This window comes from Cervus elaphus, chromosome 31 (assembly GCF_910594005.1).
Source record: "Cervus elaphus chromosome 31, mCerEla1.1, whole genome shotgun sequence".
NCBI lineage: Eukaryota > Metazoa > Chordata > Mammalia > Artiodactyla > Cervidae > Cervus > Cervus elaphus.
The window spans coordinates 20,423,180-20,447,980 of NC_057845.1; the positions used below are offsets into that span (position 1 = coordinate 20,423,180).

A 24,801-nucleotide genomic window follows, 5' to 3' on the forward strand; every position below is an offset into this window, starting at 1 on the left:
GTAAGTGCTGCAGAGGGTATGGAGAAAAGGGAACTTTCTTACACTGTTGGTAGGAATGCAAACTAATACAGCCACTATGGAGAACAGTGTGGAGATTCCTTAAAGAACTGAAAACAGAACTGCCACACGACCCAGCAATTCCACTGCTGGGCATACACACCGAGGACACCAGAATTGAAAGAGACGTGTACCCCAGTGTTCATCACAGCACTGTTTACAACAGCCAGGACATGGAAGCAACCTAGATGTCCATCAGCAGATGAATGGATAAGAAAGTTGTAGTACTTATACACAATGGAATATTAAAAAAACATATTTGAATCAGCTCTAATGACGTGGATGAAACTGGAGCCTATTATACACAGTGAAGTAAGTCAGAAAGAAAAACACCAATACAGTACATTAACACATATATATGGACTTTAGAAATATGGTAATGACAACCCTATATGCGAGGCAGCAAAAGAGACACAGATATAAAGAACAGACTTTTGGACTCTGTGGGAGAAGGCGAGGGAGGGATGATCTGAGAGAATAGCACTGGAACATGTATATTATCATATGTGAAACAGACCACCAGTCCACGTTTGATGCGTGAAACAGGGCACTCAAAGCCGGTGCACTGGGACAGCCCTGAGGGATGGGATGGGGAGGGAGGCGGGAGGGGGTTCAGGATGGGGGACACGTGTACACCTGTGGCTGATTCGTGTCAACGTATGGCAAAAACCACCACAACACTGTAAAGCAATTAGTCTCCAATTAAAATTAATTAAAAAAAATTTCTAAGCAATAAATTTTGATGACAATTCAAAAGAAGAAACATTGTCAATTTATATAGCTTTAAACATACCAAAAGGTTGACCTCAATATTATCTTTAAGACCTTTCTTACTTTTTCTCTTCCTATTTCCCTTATGAAAAAGTCAGTTATTATATAATTAAAATTATCTTAAAATTCTATAAATTATTTTGAAATTTGTATCCTATGAAACTTCCACTTAGATTACTAAGAGAATTAATGCTGAATAGCAATATTTAAAAACTCTCTAAAAGCAAAAATAGATGTCCAGAGCCCCAAATAAAAATTCCAGCATAGTTTCTTCTGACTGATTCTGAGATGGTTTAAACTCAGTACAATCCCATAAGAACTGAAAAAAAGTCTCCTCCTTGTAAAGGGGTTAATAACTTACTGTAACAAAACCAGTATCTATTACATGCATAAAAGATGGAACAAACTATGAATATAATGATGCTCTTTCTTACCTGTGAGGGAAAAAAAAAATCCAGTTTAATTAATTCACACATAAAAATAGGTCTGTTCACTACTTATAGTAAGACTGCAGTTTGAACAGCCAACAATTTAACATAAATTCAGTCTGTAAATGAACCATCACACAAAACTTAATTTTTTTTCTTACTATTTACACTATAAAAGTTTGCACAGCACCAGTCTGTCACTGTATGTTTTCCCTGTGATAACCCAAAATTTTGTTATGTGTAAAGTCAAATGTGTAACGAATACAGATCTGAAGTTTCAAATGCACACACTGGTCTCTGTTTAGCAGCTCTACCACTTCGACCTCTGCATCACCCAACCCTTTCAGGGCTGAAAGATGACCTGGAAGGGGCCCCAGGTGCTAAGATGATGATATATGGGGCCTTCCTCTCTCCTCTCTACCCACCTTCTCCCTGATCACACTGTAAAAATAAACACAGGGCAAAATTAAAAGTAAATCCAGTCCTAATTCTCCATAATGATGATTTCATTGCTGGTTTTTAAATGATACATTCCAAAAGAACAAACCAAAATGAAGAATTGTATTATTAGCCATTATACGATCCTTCCTATTAGCCCTTACCAGAGGCTTAATACACATGGATTATCAGCTGTAATAAAATGTTAGTAAGGCTGAAGCCAATAGATTTGAGAATGAAAGTCAAGTTACATACAAGACCATTTATGTTCATGCACCACCCTAAGCTTTTATTACACTCAAGTGCACTCATCAAACAGCAAGCTAAAACCGAACGCATGCTTTCCCTGGCAGCTCAGGGGTAAAGACTCTGCCTGCCAGCGCAGGAGACATGTGCTTGATCCTTGGCCTGGGAAGACCCACATGCTGCAGGGCAGCTAAGGCCGGTGCCGCAACTGCTGAGCCTGCGCTCGGAGCCCGGGAGCCGCAGCTGCCGAGCTCACGGGCCCCGGAACCTGAGCTCCGCAACAGGAGCAGCCCCCACGAGAAGCCAGCGTACCGCAACCAGAGGAGCCCCCTGCTCGCTGCAGCTAGAAAAACACCACGGAGCAACAGAGATCCAGCACAGCCAAAAATAATTTTAAAAAAAACAAACAAAAAAAACTGGACACAGACTCTCTGCACAACTTCCCCCAAACGAGAGGCTGGCCTTGCTTTCGGCCAATATAGACTGTGGCCTGAGTACTGCTGAGCCTCCCGCGGCCAGGCTGCAAGAGGTGTTGCTGCCCCCGCTCTGGCCACTAGGACCCCTGCCACCTGCCACCACGTGCACGACATAAGAGAGATCTCAGGTGTGAGCACAACAGTGACAAGTGCCCAACACACAGCCCCCCTGGAACACAGGCCCGGCCCCACAGCAGCCACCTGCAGCCCCGGGACTGAGCCCAGACAGGACTGTGAACCAACACGCGACTGTTGTTTTAAAGCCTCTCAAGTTTGGGTTGGTTTGTTAAACAGCAAATATTAATGATACGCCATCCAAAATCTCTGATTCAGCCCAAATGAACTACTTACCATCCCCCAAAGTCCATACTATCCCCATCTCCGTTTCATGTACACATTTCTAGTTTAGGTGGTATGATTTGATACTTATGTGTATAATTACAGCGAATTCTCCTGATTAATATTCAATTCTCTGAATGAATACTTTCCATCATTTCTAATAACTCAGTTCCAGTCCTGCTTCATTCACTTGAGGCATTCTGCTAACTTTTCAGCCTACAGTGATTTTTCTTTCTGTCTTCCTGGAATGGTCCCGGTATTCTGTGAAGTAGCTCACCTCCTGTTATCTGTATTATCACTCTTTCGGCACTCAGTGTATACTATTTTCTTATTTTCCCTTTTATAAACTTTACTGTGAAGTTGACTCAGGCTCCATGGTCTTTGCCTCATCTTCACAGACGTCAGTGAGCTCATCTTCCCATACCACCTTGTATTTTTAAGGGAATTTTTTAAATGTATACCCTGATTCACCATTAGCTCCACCAGGGTTCGGGAAAACTGTGGCTTTTAACTCTTGCTGGGTTCCTTGCACATTAGTAGAAAATAACTGGTGACTGGACTGTAAGTTTGATCAATTTTAGGAATGCTGAAAAAGAGCATTAATTTGTCAGAAGGTCCTGCTATTTGAAGATCTCCTATCTACAGCTACTATAATTGTTGCCTGCATCTAATTGGTCTGGGAATGAATGCCATACAAATGATGTAAGATAGAGAATTCCACTTCAAATGAATCAAGACAGCTCAAAAATATGGAGGCAAAATATCTAAGAATGAAATGTGCTTTAGAAAAAACAATTAATTAATAATAATTAATAATAAATAATTAACCCTAGTTACTCTGTGCTTCAAATTTTTATTTTATAAAAATCAAATTGAAAAGTTAAGAGGCATCACTGAGACATCTAAACTGAGTAAAAGTTCCAATCCTCCTAATTCATGTTCTCAGCACTGACAGTACCATCATTAGAATGAAATGTAACTTTGTTTTCATGATAGTATCATCCATTCTTTCCTGTTTGATACATAAAATTACCTCTCTTTCAAAGAGTATCTTAGAAAACAGTTACATGTGTATAAAAGTGATCTGGATAGACAAATTGTTGGCAGTTATTTTTCACAACAGAGATTTTAAGAAAGGTAGGTTTTATAACGAGATTTCCTTAATATGTATACTGCTATAAGAAATTTTAAACAGACTTTTAAAGACTTGCAGTACTTCTTTTTCCAAAAATGTTTAAAACATTCAACTGCTCTTCATTGTGTTGCACTAGAAAGGAATTAAAATCTCAGGATGGTACAAAACAGTTATTGGGTTTCCTAGCAACTCTGAAGGGGCCCCTCGGCATGGAGGCATAGTTTTTCAATATTGATGCGTGCATCAGTCACACACTGTAGAAGACAAAGGCAGACACTTGGTCTCATGTCGCGTCTCTGGATATTCTTAATACTGCCCAATTCTATTTATGCAGCACATGAGGGATAGCTTAACTTGTAAACTACTTTCAAGTTCAAACATGATCTCTGAACTAAATCATGTAACAAACCTTCTTACAATTTTACTCAACCTTATATTCAGAATGTGATGAAAGATGCAACACATGATCAACTGTAAGTGTTTGCAGAGTCTTGTTAGGAAGTGCTCAGTACTGGACTATGTAAATAAACTAGCCGTGTCATGCCCCTTTTTGGCAGTGACTGAAATAACACCTCCTGGTTTTCTGCTTGCTTTCTCTAATCTCCAAATTCCAAATTCCTGCCGTGCAGGGAGCAGGCTGAGCTCGGATTCCGTAACATGTTCAGGCCTCTATTATCTCTCCCATAGGCTGAGCCTGAGGTCTTCCTGGCGCCCACTCTACTTCATTCTAACCATCTCCGTATTTCACCCAGAGTGTTCACTACACATAGCTTTTTAAACTACATCACTTCCTGGTCTGAAAACCTCTGGTGGGCCCACGCTAGCTCAGACACCTTTATTCTCCTCAGCACGCTTTATGACCGGGCACCTCCCCACCTTTAGCCGCTCGGTACCCCCACTCCCCACGTGCACCCCAGCCCTGAGCACCCACACACTTTACAACACCGCCTTCCCCGCTCAAGCCCCCCTGTTAGGGCAATTACGTTAGCTTGGTCTCAGGCCAGGCCCTTCCCCAGAAAGTATTCTTTGTGCCCGAATAAGGGCTTCCCTGATCACTCAGTGATAAAGAATCTGCCTGCGATGCAGGTGACACGGGTTCGATCCCTGGGTTGGGAAGACCCCCTGGAGAAGGGAATGGCAACCTATAGTCTTCTTGCCTGGAGAATTCCATGGACACAGAAGGACCTTGTGATCCCAAAATCAAACATGACTGAGCAACTAAACAAGAGCCTGAATACAGAAACGGCTGTCCAACAACCAACAATCCAGTGCAGAGCCATACGTGACCAAAGCTCCTTAGCGTGCACGCACTGCCTCAGAAGGACGCTCGGTAAAGAAGCAGCCTCCGTCAGACAGGGCGAGTGCTCGTGACGGAGGCCTCAGCGGCTGGCTGGCTGACTGGATAAGGCCTCCATCAGGAGCACTCGCCCTGTCTGACGGAGGCTGCCTCTTTACCGAGCGTCCTTCTGAGGCAGAGCGTGCACGCTCAGGCGCTTCAGTCAGTCGGGCCCGACCCTGTGTGACCAGGAGGACCACAGCCCCCCAGGCTCTCCTGTCCAGGCAAGAATACTAGAGTGGATTGCCGTGCCCTCCTCCAGGGGATCTTCCAGACCCAGGATCAAACCCGCGTCTTTTATGACTCCTGCACTGGGAGCTGGGTTCTTTACCACGAGCGCCGCTTGGGAAGCGCTCTTTTGCAGAGAAGAAGCCAATTCTGACTCCATGTTGGAACTATTTCTTTGACTTGCTTTTGTTATTACAATCATACAGAATGGCCTGCCCCTGAGATTCCTGCCCCTCTGCCTGCCTGTTAAACTGGAGTGCCTTTGTTCAGAACCCTGTCCACCTGTGGATGGCAGGAAGGAAGAAATGAACACATCCCCTGCCTGAGGCTTACTATCCTAGGAGATGTTTCCAAGATTAATGGCCTTTTTACTTCGCTTCCTCACACACACACACCCCTGCCATCTCTGATCTATAAAAGAACCTGGTATCCACACCCCGATAAGATGGTTATTTTGAGGCGCTAGCCTGCCATCCTCTCAGTCAGCTGGCTCCCTGAATAAAGTCTTTTCTTTGCCTCAATTCCTCATCTCTTGGATTCACTGGCCTGTCACGCGGTGAGCAGAGCGAATTTGGGCTTGGCAACACTTCCTACCCTACATACATTTGACTTAGAAGCCAAAGCTTCTTGATTATCATTGATTTCCTTTAGCGGAGCAAAAATTTCTAGTGCTCAGCTTAAAAATAAGGAAAAGAAAAACTACAGCACAAGTGTGTAGTTCCTTTGTGTAAGAGGAAGGAAACAGAATCTACCCGAATGAAAGGTATTCCGTTTCAAAGTAGTGAAGAAAAATTAACAACGTGCGGCTAAAAGTAGGTGAAAATAAGTTAAGGTCTTTTTCTATCAAAGATGAAATCACAACAGTGACGGCATCCTGGTCAGGGGCCAAGACACCAGCGGAAGCACTGAAGGGGTAAGATGAATTAAGTGCATCCACACTGTGGAGCACCTGTGTTTGCACACATTTCCCTTGTCTGCAAGGCCCCCCTTCTCCCACTGAACGCCTCTCACCTGGGGCCTCCTCCCCCCAGACCCCCACAGGCAGGGTTAATTGCTTCCTGCTCACAATTACACAACCTGCACCTCTAATGCACGTGGTTGCTTACATGTTCCCACCCTTAACTGAGGGCTTCTTCGAAGGCTCAGGAGTATAAAGAATCCATCTGCCAATCCAGGAGACTCTCGAGGCGCAGATCCCACCCCTGGGTCGGGAAGATTCCTTGGAGGAGGAAGTGACTACCCACTCCAGTATTCTTGCCTGGGAAATCCCATGGACAGGGGGGCCTGGCAGGCTACGGTCTCTGGAGTCACAAAGAGAGTCGGACACGACTGAGCATGCATGCACACCCTTAAGCACACACTTTCAGTTGCTTAACAGGGTCCTAGGGTTTCATCTCTGGAGGGCAAGTTCCAAGCCTTATTCAACACACCCTGGACCTGCCTCAGAAGTAACTGCTTAGTTCAAGCGCAGAGTGGGAGTTCCGGGCAGATTGAAAGTGAAGGAGCTGTTTGAAAGAGGAATGCTGATGGGAGAAAAGATCATGAAACCTTCTGGGAAAGTCATGGGAAGGAGGGCCATGGGAAGACTGTGTATCTAGCAGAATAAAGGAACAGTGACGCCTCGGGATGCATGGAGCTCAGAGGGAGCTGAGCAAGCCTGGCTGTATGCTAGCAGGAGCAAAGACTCATGCTTATTACTTTAATATTCACATCACAAGAAATATTAGCAGATGTGATAAGAAATTAACATGGATTCAACTGTATAGTTACGTTGTGTGTAAGTCACTTCAGTTATGTCTGACTCTTTGTGACCCCATGGACTGTGGCCTGCCGGGCTCCTCTGTCCATGGGCTTCTCCAGGTAAGAATACTGGAGTGGGTTGCCATATTCTCCTCCGGGAGATCTTCCCCATCCAAGGATCTCTTACATCTCCTGCATTGACAGGTGGGTTCTTTATCACTAGTGCCACTTGGGAAGCCTGTAAATTTATGTTAACATGAAAGAAATATGACATTAAAACTTTAATTTGTGAATATTCTAAAATCACAACTTTTGTGGCTCAGCAGTTAAGAGTCCACCTGCAATGTGGGAGACCTGGGTTTGATCCCTGGGTTGGGAAGATCCCCTGAAGAAGGGAAAGGCTACCTGCTCCAGTATTCTGGCCTAGAGAATTTCATGGACTGTATAATCCATGCGGTCACAAACAATTGGACACGACTGAATGACTTTCACTTCACTAAAATCACAACTAGGGATGAAGAAAAAGGTGCTTGTCTATCTTGCAACTACCTCCAGAACAACATGAAGCAAAATGAGAAAAATGTTATACACTTACGCATGTTTTCTCAAAATATCTGGAGTCACTCCAAAGATATTAACAAAAAAGAGAAACTAGGAATAAAAATAAGAGTAATTTAACTTCATTTTCCAAAGGTCTGGCATAATTCTTTGGTTGCTTGAAAAGGGGTATGTTATTTATGATGATCTTAATGTCAATTTCTACAAATAATTTATTTGACATTGACTTTTGTGAGAAATATCAAAGAATGTCATAAAGGTTACTATTTTAAATAGAGAAGATATTCAGTTGTATTGCTGAGTTCAGAATATCGAGTTCAGGAACCTTACATAAAAACACAGAAACCCTCAAAAACGATTCATTAGGGCTATGTTAAAAAATAAACTGGGAAAATCAGGAAGTGGTATGTTTAAGAAGTTGATTGGGACAAGTAAAATTTTGTTGTGTATGTCTGATAACAAATACTACAAATCAGATGTCTGGGTTAGCAAGCAACTCACTGGGATGCTTTAAACTCTGTTTTAAATATTGCAAAAATGCAACTGCCAAGCTATTTAGACCATTTCCTTGACCCTAAATCTAATCTGTCAATTTCCTTCTCACCAGGGAGCTGCTTTGGGATTAGCAATGTTAAAAGTTACTTAAATACTAAGTGTTTCTTTTTAGGAAAGAAAAAAAAAACATAATATACCTTAAGGGTAGTTAACTACTCCAACTAGGCCTTTAAACATTGCTCAGGAAGAAGAAAAAAAAACACTGGAAGGTAGAAATTACCCTCTGTAATGCCAAGTAAGTGTGTGTTAGTCCTTCAGTCAGGTCCAACTCTCTGTGATCCCAGGGACTGCAGTCCACCAGGCTCCTCTGTCCATGGAATTATAGTTAATTCCCATGTGTTACTCAGTACAGTATGTTAATATGTACTGTTGAGCTAAGAAAATAATACTGAGAGTCAGATAAGTAAATAACAATGAGAAACAACATTAGGTATACTTCTTTGCTTTTCTATGCTGTTTTTGAAAAATCAACTCTCAGCTCCCCACCCCCAACGAGTAATCAAAAAGCAAGCGCTCAGAAAATAAACTGAGATGGAGACAGGGAAACCATCACCTTAAATATAAATGATAAATAATAATAAATAGTAATGAGCAGTGACTGAGTACCTATTACATGCCAGGGTGAGTTGCTCAGTCCTTTCTTACTCTTTGCAACCCCATGGACTGTAGCCCACCACGCTCCTTTGTCCGTGGAATTTTCCAGGCAAGAATCCTGGGGTGGGTAGCCATTCCCTTCCCCAGGGCATCTTCCTGACCCAGGGATGGACCCGGCTCTCCTGCACTGCAGGCAGATTCTTTACTGTCTGAGCCACCATGGGTGTTAGATTATGTGCCAGGCACTTTTCAAAATATTTTATACACATTAATTCCTTCAAGTCTCATAACAACTCTGAGGGCGTTACTACTATTATCTCAACTGAACAGTGACGAAACAGAGATGATAAGAGGTACTTAAGCTACTAAGTGAGCAAGATCCAAATCGAGGCAGATTGGCTCCCAAGCCACACTCACCTTGCAAGTAGAAATCTATGAGTCAACACCCCTGGACATTAAGAGATTTCCTTTTAAAAATCACTACAAAATAATACAGTGAGTACATTATTAGACCCCCTTCCAGTCACTGTGGTGGAAGAAGGTTTGGAATTTTCACTATTCCCCTCCTATACTAGATTTCCAAGAAGACAGCATTTTAGGTAGCACGTAGTTCAGCAGTATGGGCTGACCCACTTTTTAAAACAAGAGATATACCAGACTAGGATCAAGTTGTCAAGTTTGTCACCAAGAAAGCTCTATCACTTTGGACATGTTGTTTCTCCAGGGCTCAAACATAAATTAAGGGTGTTAAACTAAATTATCTCTTTCAGATCTAAATACGTCCAAAGTTTAGACCATCAATCAAGCAAGCAACCAACAAGGAGCCTTCCCCCAACACCCATCCCCTCCCCTCCCTGCACAACTCAAAGCCAGTTGGGACAGTTGTCTGGGCTGACCTCACAGCAAGTGCAGACACTTCTGAAACATGAGCAGGCTAAATTGTGCAAGCAGTTCTGCCTACAAGTAGCGTGGGCTCTGAAGTCCAAGCTGCGCTGTAATTCAAACTGAGGTTACCAAATGCTTGCATGCGTGCATGTCACTCAGCCATGTCCAACTCTTTGCAACCCCATGGACTGTGGCCCATCAGACTCCTCTGTCCATGGGATGTTCCAGGCAAGAATACTAGAGTAGGTTGCCATTTCCTACTCCAGGAGGTCTTCCTGACAGGGATCATACCCAGGTCTCCTGCATTGGCAGGCAGATTCTTCAGCACTGGGCCATCTGGGAAGCCCTACCAAATGCTTAGGCAGAGCGAGTTTCTAGTCTTTTAAGTATTAATGAGTTTTCTACTGTAAAGTGAGCATTAGCACTAAGAATGCTTACTTCCACATAGAGATTAAATACAATAATGCATGTAAAATTCTTAGGTATCATCCCTTCGATAAACAGTATCCAGTATGACAACTCGCTGTTGTCTTCCAAACCTGTCATTCCTACTAGGAAATGAACTCGCATTGTGTTGGGAAGGTGTTTTTTAATCTTCTATCCCTCACACTGAGCAGCACCTTAGAAACGGAACTCAAAATCTGTTATGTAAATAAAGGACACTGACTTGTATGTACTAGATCTGGCAATCAGGACCTCATTGGCGACCTAGACCAAATCTGATTTTTTTTTTTTTTCCACTTAAAGGCTCCAGGTGGGGGAGGGATATTTCTAACTACAGAAGTGGAGTATGTGAGCAGACACAGAAATGACTGCTATTTTGAGGAACTGGCTCTTAAGAGTAGGAGAAAAATAGCAGTGTGATATGTCATCAAGGAAAGGTTGTTTTGAAGTGAGAAATGTAGAGCATGTTTATAAAGTCAGAAGGAAAGGGGAATGGGAGGTTAAATACACAGAACACTCAGACTGAAAGAAACAATGAGACCCAGAAAAAAGGGATAAGACAGTTTTAAATAAGATTCGAGGGAAGGACATTTCTTCTGCTGTAACAAAGGAGAGACATGGAGTATTTACCCAGAATATGAGGCAGAAAAAAAATGTGGATAGAGAATTCCAGAAAAACAGCTACTTCTGCTTCATTCACTATGCTAAAGCCTTTGACTGTGGATCACAACAAACTGGAAAATTCTTAAAGAGATGGGAATACCAGACCACCTGACCTGCCTCTTGAGAAACCTGTATGGAGGTCAAAAAGCAACAGTTAGAACCAGACATGGGACAATGGACTGGCTCCAAATAGGAAAAGGGTACGTCAAGGCTGTATATTCTCACCCTGTTTATTTAACTTATATGCAGAGTACATCGTGAGAAACTGGGCTGGAGGAAGCACAAGCTGGAATCAAGATTGCAGGGAGAAACATCAATAACCTCAGATACGCAGATGACACCACTCTTATGGCAGAGAGTGAAAAAGAACTAAAGAGCCTCTTGATGGAAGTGAAAGAGGAGAGCGAAAAAGTTGGCTTTAAATTCAACATTCAGAAAACTAAAATCATGGCATCCGGTCCCATCACTTCATAGCAAATAGACGGGGAAACAATGGAAACAGTTACAGACTATTTTCTTGGGCTCCAAAATCACTGCAGGTGGCAACTGCAGCCATGAAATTAAAAGATGCTCGTTCCTTGGAAAAAGAGCTATGACAAACCTAGACAGCATATTAAAAAGCAGAGACATTACTTTGCCAATAAAGGTCCATAGTTGAGGCTACGGTTTTTCCAGTGGTCATGTATGGATGTGAGAGTTGGACCATAAAGAAAGCTGAGCACTGAAGAATTGATGTTTTGAACTGTGGTGTTGGAGAAGACTCTTCAGAGTCCCTTGGACTGCAAGGAGATCCAATCAGTCCATCCTAAAGGAGATCAGTCCTGGGTGTTCATTGGAAGGACTGATGCTGAAGCTGAAAGTCCAATACTTTGGCCACCTGATGTGAAGAACTGACTCACTGGAAAAGACCCTGATGCTGGTAAAGATTGAGGGCAGGAGGAGAAGGGGACAAGAGGGAGGATAAGGTGGCTGGATGGCATCATTGACTGGATGGACATGAATTTGAGCAAGCTCTGGGAATTGGGGATGGACAGGGAGGCCTGGCGTGCTGCAGTCCACAGGGTTGCAAAGAGCTGGACACAACTGAATGACTGAACTAGGAGAAGTTTTTGGAGACTGGTTCAAATCTTTAATATGTGAAGAGGAATGGGAGAAGAGCGGAAAGACTGCAGAATGGTACCATGAGTCCAACGGAGATGAGCTGAAAGCTGATGAAGAGGAGCAAAGACATTCATCATACTATTTTTTGGTATGATAAATACCATTTATCATATAATTTTTCTGGTTTTATATCATAACATCGTACCATTTTTTTCTAGTTTATATATATTTGAAATTTGCCATAATAAAATAGTTTAAAAAAGAAAACCACAGTGATGTGGCACTACACACTCACCAGAACAAAATGAAAAAAGGCTGTGATTTGGAGCAAGTCTCATCTCTATAGAAGGGAGTGTCAACTGGTACAATTAATTTTGGAAAACATTTGGTAGCATTACCTAAAGCTAAACAGATGTGTAATCAAGACCCCAGAAATGCCATTCATAGTTACCGTGTGCACGCAAACACATGGCTGAGAATGTCATAGCCACATTTTTCACAAGAGCAGAAAATGAGAGGAAAAACATGTCCATCAACAGTAGAATGGGTAAATCAATTGTGGTACAGTCCCATGACAGAATACCATATGGCAAAGCAAATGAATAAACTAGAGCTATCCAACAGAAACAACTGCACCAACGTGACAGGAAGCCAAGTGTAGGCAGAAAAACATACACTGTATAATTCTGTGTACACAGTGTCAACGCCAATCTATGCCCTTAGAAATCAGAAGACAGTGACAGAAATGACTGCAGGGGGCAGGAGGGGACTTCTGATGGTGGGTTATGTTCTATCTCTTGACCTGGATGATAATTGTATAGATGTGTCTGCTTTGTGATAATGCTCTCTCACTGGTAAATAATGCTCTAAACTGCATGCTTTTGGGGCTTCCCTGGTGGCTCAGACAGTGAAGAATCCGCCAGCAATGTGGGAGACCTGAGTTCAATCCTTGGGTTGGGAAGATCCCCTGGAGGATGGCATGGCAACCCACTCCAATATTCTTGCCTGCAGAATCCCCTTGGACAGAGAAGACTGGCAGGCTACATACAGTTCATGGGGTCACAAAGAGTCTGACACCATTGAGTGACTAAGTAGAGCAGAGCACGCTTTTCTACAAGTGAAAGGTTTGTTTAAAAATGAAGTTAAAAAAGTGAAGGAGTTAACTCGGAAAACTTGTCTTTATTTTATCCCTGGTGGTCTAGTGGCTAGGACTCGGCAAGCTTGCTGCCACTCCTGGTCAGGGAACTAAGACCCAATAAGCCTCACTGCAGGCTCCACCCCATATATTTCTGATGCTTTATAAAAATGTACTTTAAAAAAAACTGTAGCCAAATGGACAATAAGAACAGTGGGCTGAAAGGCTGGCATACAAGGTGAAGGGGGAAATGATTTGGAGAAGCCAGTGGGTCCTCAAGAGAATAATCAGAAAACCATATGGTTTTTACATCACATAGCACATTTGCCCTAGTCTGTACCCGTTTTTCTTTATTTGTTACTTATCTACTTATTTATGGTTTTATTTATTTTATTCAGGATTAAATGCCAGTCACCCTCCTCCAGACTGAAGCTTGCCCATAGTATAGGAATGACATCTTCCTCTTGTCTGCAAAAGAACCTACTGCCATCCCTAACCCACACATACATATTATTTATTTCCCCAAACTTCGTCCACAGCAATTGAGGTCCTGTATGAGAAACTGAATAGGTAGCCTATAAATCAGGAGCAGTTAAAGCACAAATTACAATGTAAAACCAAACGGGGGAGTTAGGAATGTGGACACACAGATTGTATTTGTTGAACTGGACTGTGACCCACTCTTTCCTCCTCTCCTCATGGGCACACAGACAGACTCATCGAAGGAAAGAATTCAAATTTCATTTCTTGATTAAAATTAAGTCTCAGCCTTTTTAGCATACTACTTTCCTCATGTTCTCTAATACAGAGATGCTAATTTCAGAATTCTCTGGCAAAACAAATGCAAATTGAGTATTTTGCATTATGGGTAAAGCAGATCCGTTGCCATGGTGAATATTTTCATCACCTTCAGAGATTAGTATGTATCGCTCCATTTTAAGAAATCTGCCTTTGCCTCCTTGCTCAAAAAAACCTCAGGCTCTCTTTCCTTCCTTTAATTAACATGAAAGAGGAAAAAGTGAGTACTTGGCTAAAACAGCAGCAACAATACTCAGGTGAAGTGTCTTAGAGAGATCACAGAAAATTAAAAAAGCAAAGAGATTACAGCAAAACACGCAAATAAACTGATCTTACGAAAAACCATGAAGTTAATAAAGAAAAAGTTACCAAAAAAAAAAAAATTCCTGTTGTAAGTATATTTAACTTGACAGCCTCAATCTTGGCATGATTTCCTTTCTAATATCCCAAAATGAATTCAAATTTCCCTAGCAACCATCACCAGGGACCACCCTATCCTTACTTTTGATATTTCCACAAATGCATTTATTTTCCTCATAGGCAAGCTAAAAATATTATTTTTCCTCTATATTTGGTTTTTTACCTTATACCTAAAATACAAATGCATGTAACTATCAAATAAAGACAGTTTATATAATTCTCTGATGATTTTAAGAAACTAAATAAGAAGTGAGACTTTTATTTAACTTGTTGCCAACAGGAGTATTATGTGATATAAATATTTTAGATACAATCTCATGACAGCAATTCCAAAGGCACTTCCCACTGAGGAAGCTGTTCTGATGGCACACCACACCCACGCTATTTCAGTCAGCAGCATGTTCTGAAACTAAATGTAGTGGAAGGTGACTGGAATTAAAGCTCCAGGTTCTAGACCTGTGGTAACCAGTGTGGTAGCTACACCCAGCTACTGAGCATGTGAAATGTGGCTAGTGCAAACTGAGATGTGCTTGCAGGTAAAATACAGACCAGATTTTGAAGACTTAGTATGAAAAAAAAAAAATGTTATTGATGTTCAGTCTGACCACATATGGAATTAATATTTTATATATACTGGGTTAAACAAAATTATATTTAAATTAATTTCAACCTTTTCCTTTTCACTTTTAAATGTGACTACCAGAACGTTTTAAAAGACATATGTGACTTGCATTATGTTCCTACTAGGACGGCACTGTCTGGACCAATGCCATAATTTATTGGACTTAGGCCTTGGCTTTATGACTTGATTCCTGTTAAAAAACCTCCTACTCATAGGCTGTCAGGAGACTGGATTCAAATGAGATGCGTGTGAAATTGTCTTTAAAAACACAGTAAGATACTCTTCTAGCACGGAGTCACCAGTTCCTTCTATAAGTCTCAGATTTCACGTTGTACAACCAAGTAGGTCAAAGAGTCTTCTCAATTCTTACTGCAGAACTATCCAGGGCACAAAACACTTGAAAGTTTTTGTCTGGTTCGTTAAAGAAAACCCCCCTGGGAATCGCCTGGTATTCAAGAGTTCAAAGCACTCTTCACTGGGGAGTCTGAGAGACTGAGGAGGGTCAACTCGAGTTACTCTGACAATGCAACAAAGATGGGGTGCAGCACATTTGATTTCACTGCATCTGCATATTCCTTGAGATTCCTTGAGAGCATTTTTATCGGTGTTTCTTCCTTCGGAGAAACCTATAAAACTCACATAGAACATAGTGACACTATGGGGAAGTGAAAAGGGAACCGTGATGAGTTCTGTTGCTTCTTCTTGAAATCTAAACACAGTTTTATTGATATTTTTTGGAAATAAATGAAACAAAGTTATTCCCACCCCAATCTGTAAAGTACCTTTGAAAGAATGGAAGTGATTTAATAGTCTCTAAAGAAAAGTGCATTGTCTCAGTATGTAAACACGGGTTAATGTGACTATTAATCCTTTTTCTCACCAACTATCAAAGGACAAACTGAACTATGTCCCGGATCTCACACCCACCCTAAAAATAGGCTGTTACTGTCCCTTATCCTACCTTCCCTTGTAGGATGACAAGCAAGCAATCATCTTTGCTTCTACCGGAATCCTGCCAATTAAAATGAACTGCAAATACTGCTGAGTCAAGCAAAGGCCTTTAAGGCTTAAACTTCAACTGGCCAACTCATTATTAGAAACCAGAAAAGTTGAGTCCATGAGGGGAGGGAAAGCCTACAACCAGTGGAAAAGGACGAGATAAAATGTCCCTTTAAGTCACCATCTTGCCACTCAACACAGAAACATTTTCAACTTCCCACCCATTTTCCTTCAGGTGGAGACAGTAATGGAGTCAAACAAACTGAACAAATTACAAAGAACACCGATAATAGGCTCCCAAGAGATCACCAAACCAGGAATGACCAGCGTCCTTCACAGATCACTGTGCCAACGTGAGTGCCCCCCCACCCCCCCAACTCTCTGCCCTTTGCCATTGCAGCCCTCCTGAAGAAATTAGGTAGAAGGTAAAGAAGCCAGAGCTAGAGAAGGTGACTGCTCTTTACTTCCACTTAGCATCACACTCTTAACACTAATTTCAAAACCAATCTAACATTTATTCTACAACATTAGATTTATTTTCTCTAGAGGTGCAAGGTCCTTCCTCGGTGGCCCAGTGGGTAGGACTCCGTGCTCCCAGCGCAGGGGGCCTGGCTTTGATCCCTGGCTGGGGAACTAGACCAGTGTGCATGCCACAGTGAAGAGCTCTGGAGACACAAATAAGACCCGGCGAAGCCAATGAACATTTTAATAAATCGTTTAAAAAGCAAGGTAGATAGATGAACGACAGTAAGATCAAGCCATAAGCTCATTTTAGTTAACTTTTAATTATTTTTCAGGCTACCTAAATAATTAACTACTTTGTGCTGTGTGCTTAGTCGCTCAGTCGTGTCTGACCCTTCGTGACCCCATGGACTTTAGCCCGCCCGGCTCCTCTGTCCATGGGGATTCTCCAGGCCAGAATACTGGAGTGGGATGCCCTGCCCTCCTCCAGGGGATCCTCCCAACCCAGGGACTGAACCCCGGTCTCCAGCATTGCAGGCAGATTCTTTACCAGCTGAGCCACCAGGGAAGCCTGTTAATTACTGTAATAATTATCAAATTAAATACTGCTTGCTGGCAAACTTGCTGGCCACCAAATGAAGCAGGGTGAAGGGATAGTTAGGGAGTTCAGGAAGGTCTGTGCACACTGCTATATTCAAAATGGGTAGCCAGTAAGGACCCACTGTACAGCAGACGGAACTCTCCTCAATGCTCCGTGCCAGCCTGGATGGGGGGTTTGGGGGAGAAAGGATACATGTACATGGACGGCTGAGCCCCTTCGCTGCTCACCTGAAACTACCGCAACGTTGTTAACTGGCTACACCCCCACACAATATAAAAAGTTTGGAAAAAACAAAAGCTCCTAGTCTCAACTCTTGCCTTTGCTTACTTACTTACACTTGAGCATGACAGAGGAAAGGAGGAACTGAACGGAGGGGGAGAACGGGCTTCAAGCAGAGGATTACGATGAGACTGGAGGAGTAATACAAATTCACCCCGACGAGGCACACGAGGCAGAGCTGGCACACACAGCAAGCCTGGGCGGCCACGGGCCCAGCCCTGCTCACCTCTTCAGATGACAGACCTATTCTTGATCTTCACATGCTCTTGCCCCTGCTGCACGTCTCTTCTGAAGCCAACAAGCAGAAATTCCTGCCTAGTCCATCGTTCCCCGTTTAGTTACTCAATGAGAAACCACTTACAAAGCTATTTCAACCATCTTAAGAGATGGCAGTACTCTGAACTCTGAGTGGTGGCTGCAAGGACACAAGTGACCTAGACACATGGGTGTGAGTTGGGGAGAGAAGGGGGAAAGTCAAGTGAGGCACCCAGATTTCTGCCTGGGCATTCTGGCGGCTGAAAATGCCATTTAATGGGCGAGAGAACAGTGGTGTGGGGGCAGGGTCAGCTGACTGCTGGTGTCCGTGCCAAGTGTGAGCAGCGCTGTCGACTGAGTGGTTTTTTGACGTGATGGGCAAAGCTTTGGGTTAGTGAGACCAGAAAAAAACTGGAGGCCGCAGGGACAGAAATGGTAACTGAGGCCAGAAACTGACACGTAAGCAGAGGGAGGAAAGTGGATCCACTGAGGACAATGAGGGACGACTCAAGGAGCAAAGAGCTTAGCCCATAGAGCCGTTCTCGCTTTAAGAGGTTGACAGTGTGACATGTCCACTGTGCGATGCAGCCACACGGCCACTGCAGTTTCACAGGAGGAGGGGGGTGAAAATCAGACTGTACGGCAATGAACATGAAGGAAGTCTCTGGAGCCAGCAAACGCAGCAAACTCCTTCAAGAGATCTGGTGGAGAAAAGAGAGACGGGGGCTGCTTAGAGAGGGATATAATGGATATAAGGGTTGAGGGCATGTCCGGAAGGATTATTCAAGCTTCCTTAAAGTTGATGGGAATCCCTACATAAGAGACAAATGAGATGGGAAGCCAAAGGTTCAGAGTCCTGAAGTGAGTGTAAAGAGGAATACACTGTTTCAAGGAAGAATATCATGTGAACAAGGTTCCAAGTAGGGATGGTTGGAAGTGAGAGCTCTAGACAAACAAAAAACACCTATTGTATAGAACAAGGAACCATATTCAGTACCTTGTAATAACCTAGAATGGAAAAGAACATGAAAAAGTTTATGTGTATATACATAAATATATATACATGCACACACACTGCATCACTTTGCTGTACATCTGAAATACTGTAAATCATCTAAACTTCATTAAACACACACATACAAGTTAGAGCTCTTATCTGCTGGTTTCTTCATTCTCCCATGGAGTCTGCTACTGTCCCCTGAAATTAAGGCCACATCTGCAACATGCACTGTTTGTTTGTTGTTATTTTTACTTTCTTGTGTTTGTCTTTTGGTGGCATGTGGGATCTTAAAAGGGCTTCCCGGGTGGTTCAGTGGTAAAAGAATCTGTCTGCCAATGCCTGCAATGCCGCTTTGATCCCTGGGTTGGGAAGATCCCCGGGAGGAGGAAATGGCAACCCACTCCAGTATTCTTGCCTGGAGAATACCCATGGACACAGAAGCCTGGCGGGCTACAGTCCATGAGGTCACAAAGAGTCGGACATGACTGAGCGCACACACACACACGCATAGGGGATGTTAGCTCCCCAACCAGGGATCAAACCCTTGCTACTCGGCAATAGAAGCACGGGGTCTTAACCACTGGACTGCCAGCGAAGACCCAGCAACACGCACTATCAAACCAACTACAAGTGCAAAGTACATCTCTAAGTACATTCTCTACTTACCTGATGTCCCCTCCTCAATGTACTAAAATCTAGCTTTACTATCAGCATAGGAACTGTCCTCTCTCTGGAATCAATAACTTCCCAAATGTTCTCAACAATTTCCTAACATAAGACCCACTGGTCTCGTTTCTTCATCAATTTCTGGGACCCCCTCATCCTCTAGCTCTCCGGCATTCCCATCACCCCTTCCCATCCCCAGCTCCTCACTTCCCGCCATCTAGTAAGATGTTGATGTTCTCCAGCTTCACGTTTCACCTTCTCTTCGAGTCCCACCTGCTCTTCCTGGTTAAACTGACAAAGATGTCAAACTATCAGCAGTGATTCTCTATTCTGTACCACCCATCTCTGCCTCTCTCTTGAGATCCAGTCCTTTGTTGGAATCTTCCCACTGGATTTCTTTCACCTCCATTCCTCTCAGGCATCCACCGCAAATACGACTGGTCCAAAGCTCGGTCATCTAAGATCTGCTTCTTTTTTCTTGATTCTCTGTAGACTAGTGACATCACCACTCACTCAAGCCAGAAGCCTTACTCCTTCCCTCCAGCTTTTTCTTGCCCACTCATTCAATCAACCAGATACTGGGCTACACTGCACCTCCCTCAGAACAACTTTTCAGATGGAAGAGGGGGCCCAGCACCACTCCTGCTGTATTTCCAGGGACTGCACATGTCCAGGTCATCCCAGATGGATTCCTGCCTTGGAGCTGTGGTTCTCCCTGCCTCCAGATGGATCGTGGAGCTCTACACCCTTCAAAAGAATCATTCTCAGTGTACAGCCTCTCTTCTTTAACACCTCCATGAGCTTCTTAGTGCCACTCCTGGGCGGCAGGGGGCAAGACAACACTTTATTTGACAGACAGCGATCCTCCCCTAAGCTCTCCACACAGTCTCCAGGCCTTTGCCCAAAGTGCAGTCAGCAGTGACATCACGTGGAACCTGTTAACATGCAAAACCTCAAGCTCCACCCCACATGTCCCTCTGACTCAGCTGAACATCAAAAGAAGGGCTAGTTAGATGCCTCGTATGCCCTGGACATCTCAGCTCCCAAGGCAAGTTAGGTTTCCGTCCAGATTTCTATCTGCTGGGAATGCTTCATCAAACCTTGCGCATCTTGCAAAATCCTATACAACTGTCAGGGCATCCGGCACAACCACAGTATGCAGCAGGCCATAAATGTTTTAATGACTGGACCATTTAATCAGTTAATTAATGCTAAGTTCAGCTGAGGACCTGCAGAGTCTCAGGTACTCAAGCACATGCAAAGTGGAAGGCTGAATGTTGAAGGCAGCTGGAAACAGTGGCCCAGAAATCAAAAGAGAGGTGAGCCGGCAACATTTTGATGTCCCTAGTGACTATTTTGAGAATGCAGTGGTGGATAGATGAAGATCCAGGTTTCAGATGGAGGCGATGGTTATCGGGCCAAATCATGGGGGAGGCTGACATTTAAGGGACGTAGTGAAGAAGGCAAAGAAGGGCAGGGGAACACAGTGGAAAGGAACCAAAACAGGTGTCATGGAGCTCCAAAGAAATGGATGGATTTGGCACTTGATTATTGATACCTTTGACAACTGAAGTAGGGGCGTGAGACCAGGAGAGAATAACAGATGTAACTGATGACAGCCGTACCATATCCCTAAGCCTAGTGGCAAAGAGGCTGAAAGCGTCTGGTCGTTCAGCATTTGCTGAATACTTGCTATCTGCTAGGCACCACAGGCTAACACTGGGACTGTAACCGTGAACAGCAACACAGATGAGGCCCACGACCCAGCGCAGTGAGATATATTGGGTACTTTTATGGAAACCCCACAACAGATAGGGTAAGGAGCCAATGCTGGGTGGCTTGCCTTGGAGGAAAAGCAACTTTTGCCCTGGTATAATGGGGACTTTTGGTGGTGGCATAAATACAGGAATGTACTTAAGAGACAGACTATGGAGGGGATAAAGTTCACATCTACTAATCTTCATTTTTTTTTTAAGTGAAGGAAAATATTCCTGGTAAACCAAAGCAGTAAGTATTCCTGACACATAAACCAACTGAGTGAGGCTCACAGAGAACAGGGTCTTGCTGTCACCGAATGGCTAACAAGTAGTCTGGAGACCAGAATCATTGGCCAGGACTTTACTCTCACTCAGACTGATACTGTGAAAAGCAGCAGGGCCTCAAATTTTTCACACTGCCATCCCTAGGTGACAACAATGCTGCTGGGTCATGCGCCATATAAGCTTACACCACCAGTCCAAGCCCTGGATCCTCATGTTCTTAGAGCGTCCGAAAATATTCGACTGAGATTATGAAATTATTAATAAGAGGCTACTAATAAAAGGCTTCAGTACCTGGCATGTGGTCAAACCAAGAGCAAGTTCTTAATAAGTGACAGATAACCGGTGACATTAATTTAGGGTGTCGATCAGAGGTAATCAAAGAGGAAAGTGATAGCACAGTGATAAAAGCAGGGATTCAGGAGGAAATTTACGATCTGGGCAAGTAAAGTTATACAACCACATCATGCCTCAGTTTCTCCATCTGTGCAGCTGGGATCATTACAATACACATCCTCCAGGGCTGCAAGGTACATTGGATAAGTCTATGTAAAGCCTTGCAACAGTGCCTGGCATTTAATAACTGCAAAATCAAGCCTTACTTTTACTGTTACTGCTACTCCTCTATTACTACGGTAACTAACTACTAGTGGAACAGCTTGCTACTCGGAAGGCAATGAAAAGTGTCCCACCAGCAACCAGAGTACACCACAAAACTCTGCAACCCACATAGAGACAACTCCAGAGGAAGAACTACTCATGGCTCGTTTTTAATGTCAGCCTCCACCTTATGTTGCCAACTGTCAAACAGATTCCAACTGTGTTACCACTCAAACTGAGTTCATGGCAATCAATTTCTCAAGTGTCAAGAAGTATCTGAAGAAATACTCAAAGCCATAAATCAATTACAGCTTTTGAGTTCTTGCTTAAGCAGGAAAACTGAAGTAAAACTAGTTTAGTTGAAGACAATAGTCCTTTAAAGAGACGTACACTGTACCGTGTGCAGTTTACAAGCAGCAGGACTCTATACCTATCAAAATATCCTGGGTTTAGATTGTGCCTACCAAAGTGAGGCATCCAGAAGAAATGAAATTATCCTCATATGGGGGTTGGGGGGAGGGGATGGAGAATCCTCTATAAAGTTTATATTCCTCCACTTCTCTGCTTTAGATGTAGCCTAAAACATTTTTCTCCTTTTTTTCCACAGAGATCACAATGTTCTCAACTTCTTCGGTTTAGTCCTAGACCAAAACAAGGTGAAAAACCTATCACCTAAAATGGTTACTGATCTTTCATCTTTTCCGGAAGCTTTACTTTGGATATTTCAGCCATGTCGAAATGACAAGCATTAAAAATGTGGAGGTAATGCTATATAGACTCAGATCGAAAATTAGACTTGTTAATAGAATGTTGATCCCATGAGTAATGCTCACAGCTGTGGCATCCAACAATGGAATTAACGTTTCAACAGGAAGCAGAGAGCCATCCCAATACAACGGGCCACTCTATCCAGCTTCGGAGCGCTTTAAAATTATCCTTCCGGGGCTACACAAAGTGTCTGTCCTAGGGTCCCACCGATGGATGTTTTGTTGTGGGTGGTTTACTGAAATCTTTTGGTTCTACAATGAGACAAGCGCTTACTTTGACATAACAAGATCAGTAGGCTAAAGCACGGACATGGAAACAAATCCGTCTTTTTAAAAACTATCAAATGACCACGTCTTTTGTCCCCATTATTTTAAAAGCCCTTTCCTCCTCCTTTGACAAAGAGTCGAACATGGACTTGGCGGATCCTTTCGGAATTACCCCGTATAAGTCATCCTATCTTATCATCAACATGAATCAAAACATTATAAACTCAAGGTTACTAATTTCTCCTTTGCACTCGGCCCGGCGACTGCCGAAATCAATACTGCATTTTTTTTTCCGGAACCTACTTCCGATTTTCCACGGTTTACTTCGCCGAGTTACCGTCGAGTACAGCTCGAGCTCGCCTTTTCCCAGAGACCGAGAATGCTCAGCCTGCAGATCGCTCTGCGCCTCTTTCCTAGAGGTAGCCTGGACGATCAGAGGCGCTGAGCAGCTCACTGTACATTTAATCATGGCGTTTGTAATTCGGTCTCCTGGCTGGGGCAGCTCGGCACCTGAAAACCGGCTGATGCCCAAGGCTTTTGAAATCGAGTAACCCTGGACAGACACGGCCCAGCAGCCAACAAGGGAAAGGGCGAGAGCAAATAAAGCAAAGCCTGCACCGGCAGCAAAGAATAGTCCGGGAGAAGCGCCAGGCGCACCCAGTACGCCGCGCCCACTCGCCCGCGTCCCGGGTGCCCCTCCACCGCCGCCGCTCCCTCTGCCCGGGGCTCGGTCCTCCCCCCACTCCACTGCCCGCTCCCCCCCACCGGGCACCCCACGTCCCCGCCTGGCTCCCCTCCCAGCGACCCCACCTACGCGGCTCGCGCGTCGGGTCCTGCAGAACCACCCCGGCGCAATTCGGCGCGCACCGCCACCGCCGGCCGCGGCGCCCCAAATCGCCCCCTCCCCCACGCCTCATTGTTCCCGGGTGGCCGCAGGCAGCGAGCGCCCGAGGGCTGGCCAGGCGAGGGGGACCCGAGGGACCGAACCGCGCCCCCCCGCCCCGACTCACCCGCCACCGCGCACAGGAGCGCGAAGCGCAGCAGAAGCGCCATGGTGGCGGCCCGGCCGTGGGAGACGACGGCAGGTAGGCGGCTCTCACCCCGGGGTCTCAGTCTCCCAGCTCCTCGCGCGCTCCCGACTGGCTGGCGGCGGCCGCACCTCGCTGCCCGGTCCCACCCCGCCCTCGCTCGGCAGGTGAAACACGTCACTTCCGGTAGTAGCGAAGCCCCGGCGGCCCGCGCCATCCCCGTCGGGTGCGTGGGGTTGCTATGGCAACCAGGAGCCCCGGGAGCCCTCCCGGGAAAGCATTCCTGTCCCCCGGAGCTCGGGCGCTGAGGTGCTCCAGCAGCCACTCTCCCCAAGCCGGAGCCTGGGTCCCCGCCTCCATGCCTTCATTTAAATCGGGTTGGTGCACGTGGGTCGGACCAGCTCTTCTCCCCAGACGCCTGAAACTGCTGTCGCACCCTTGCTTAAAGGCAAGGCACGAGACAACCCTCGCCCACCTGACCCCCGACACAAAAGGGCTGCTAAAGCAGTCGGCCCAGCCTGCACTTACCCCACCCTCCGGGGGGAAGGGTAGGAGCCTCCAGCCACGCCTCCTACCTCTGGAGATTTGCTGCTGGCGCCGGCTCTCACACCTAAGGATCCCGGTGTGGGCACGTGTGCTTAATTAACAGGGAGGCCTGGCGTGCTGCGGTTCATGGGGTCGCAAAGAGTCGGACACGACTGAGCGACTGAACTGAACTGAACTGACTCTTTGCGACCCTGTGGACTGTAGCCCGCCAGGTGTCTCTGTCCATGGGATTCTCTAGGCAAGAATTCTGGAATGGGTTACCATGCCCTCCCCCAAGGGATCTTCCCAACCCAGGGATCGAACCCGCTTCTTATGTTTCCTGC

At 44.6% G+C, this 24,801-nt stretch overlaps 1 protein-coding gene across 3 annotated transcripts in view; it reads right to left on the reverse strand.

Moving 5' to 3' along the window:
* CXADR (CXADR Ig-like cell adhesion molecule) overlaps positions 1 to 24,296 on the reverse strand; it is a 68,286-nt gene extending 43,990 nt beyond the window's left edge. For 2 of the 3 annotated variants that reach the window (XM_043892711.1, XM_043892712.1), the window contains exon 1: positions 23,915 to 24,296. In XM_043892711.1, the coding sequence (XP_043748646.1) occupies positions 23,915 to 24,149 (235 nt within the window). In that variant the 5' untranslated portion in view covers positions 24,150 to 24,296. The remainder of the gene's footprint in view (positions 1 to 23,914) is intronic. The other variant, XM_043892710.1, reaches the window with a different exon arrangement.
* Positions 24,297 to 24,801: the final 505 nt, after the last annotated feature.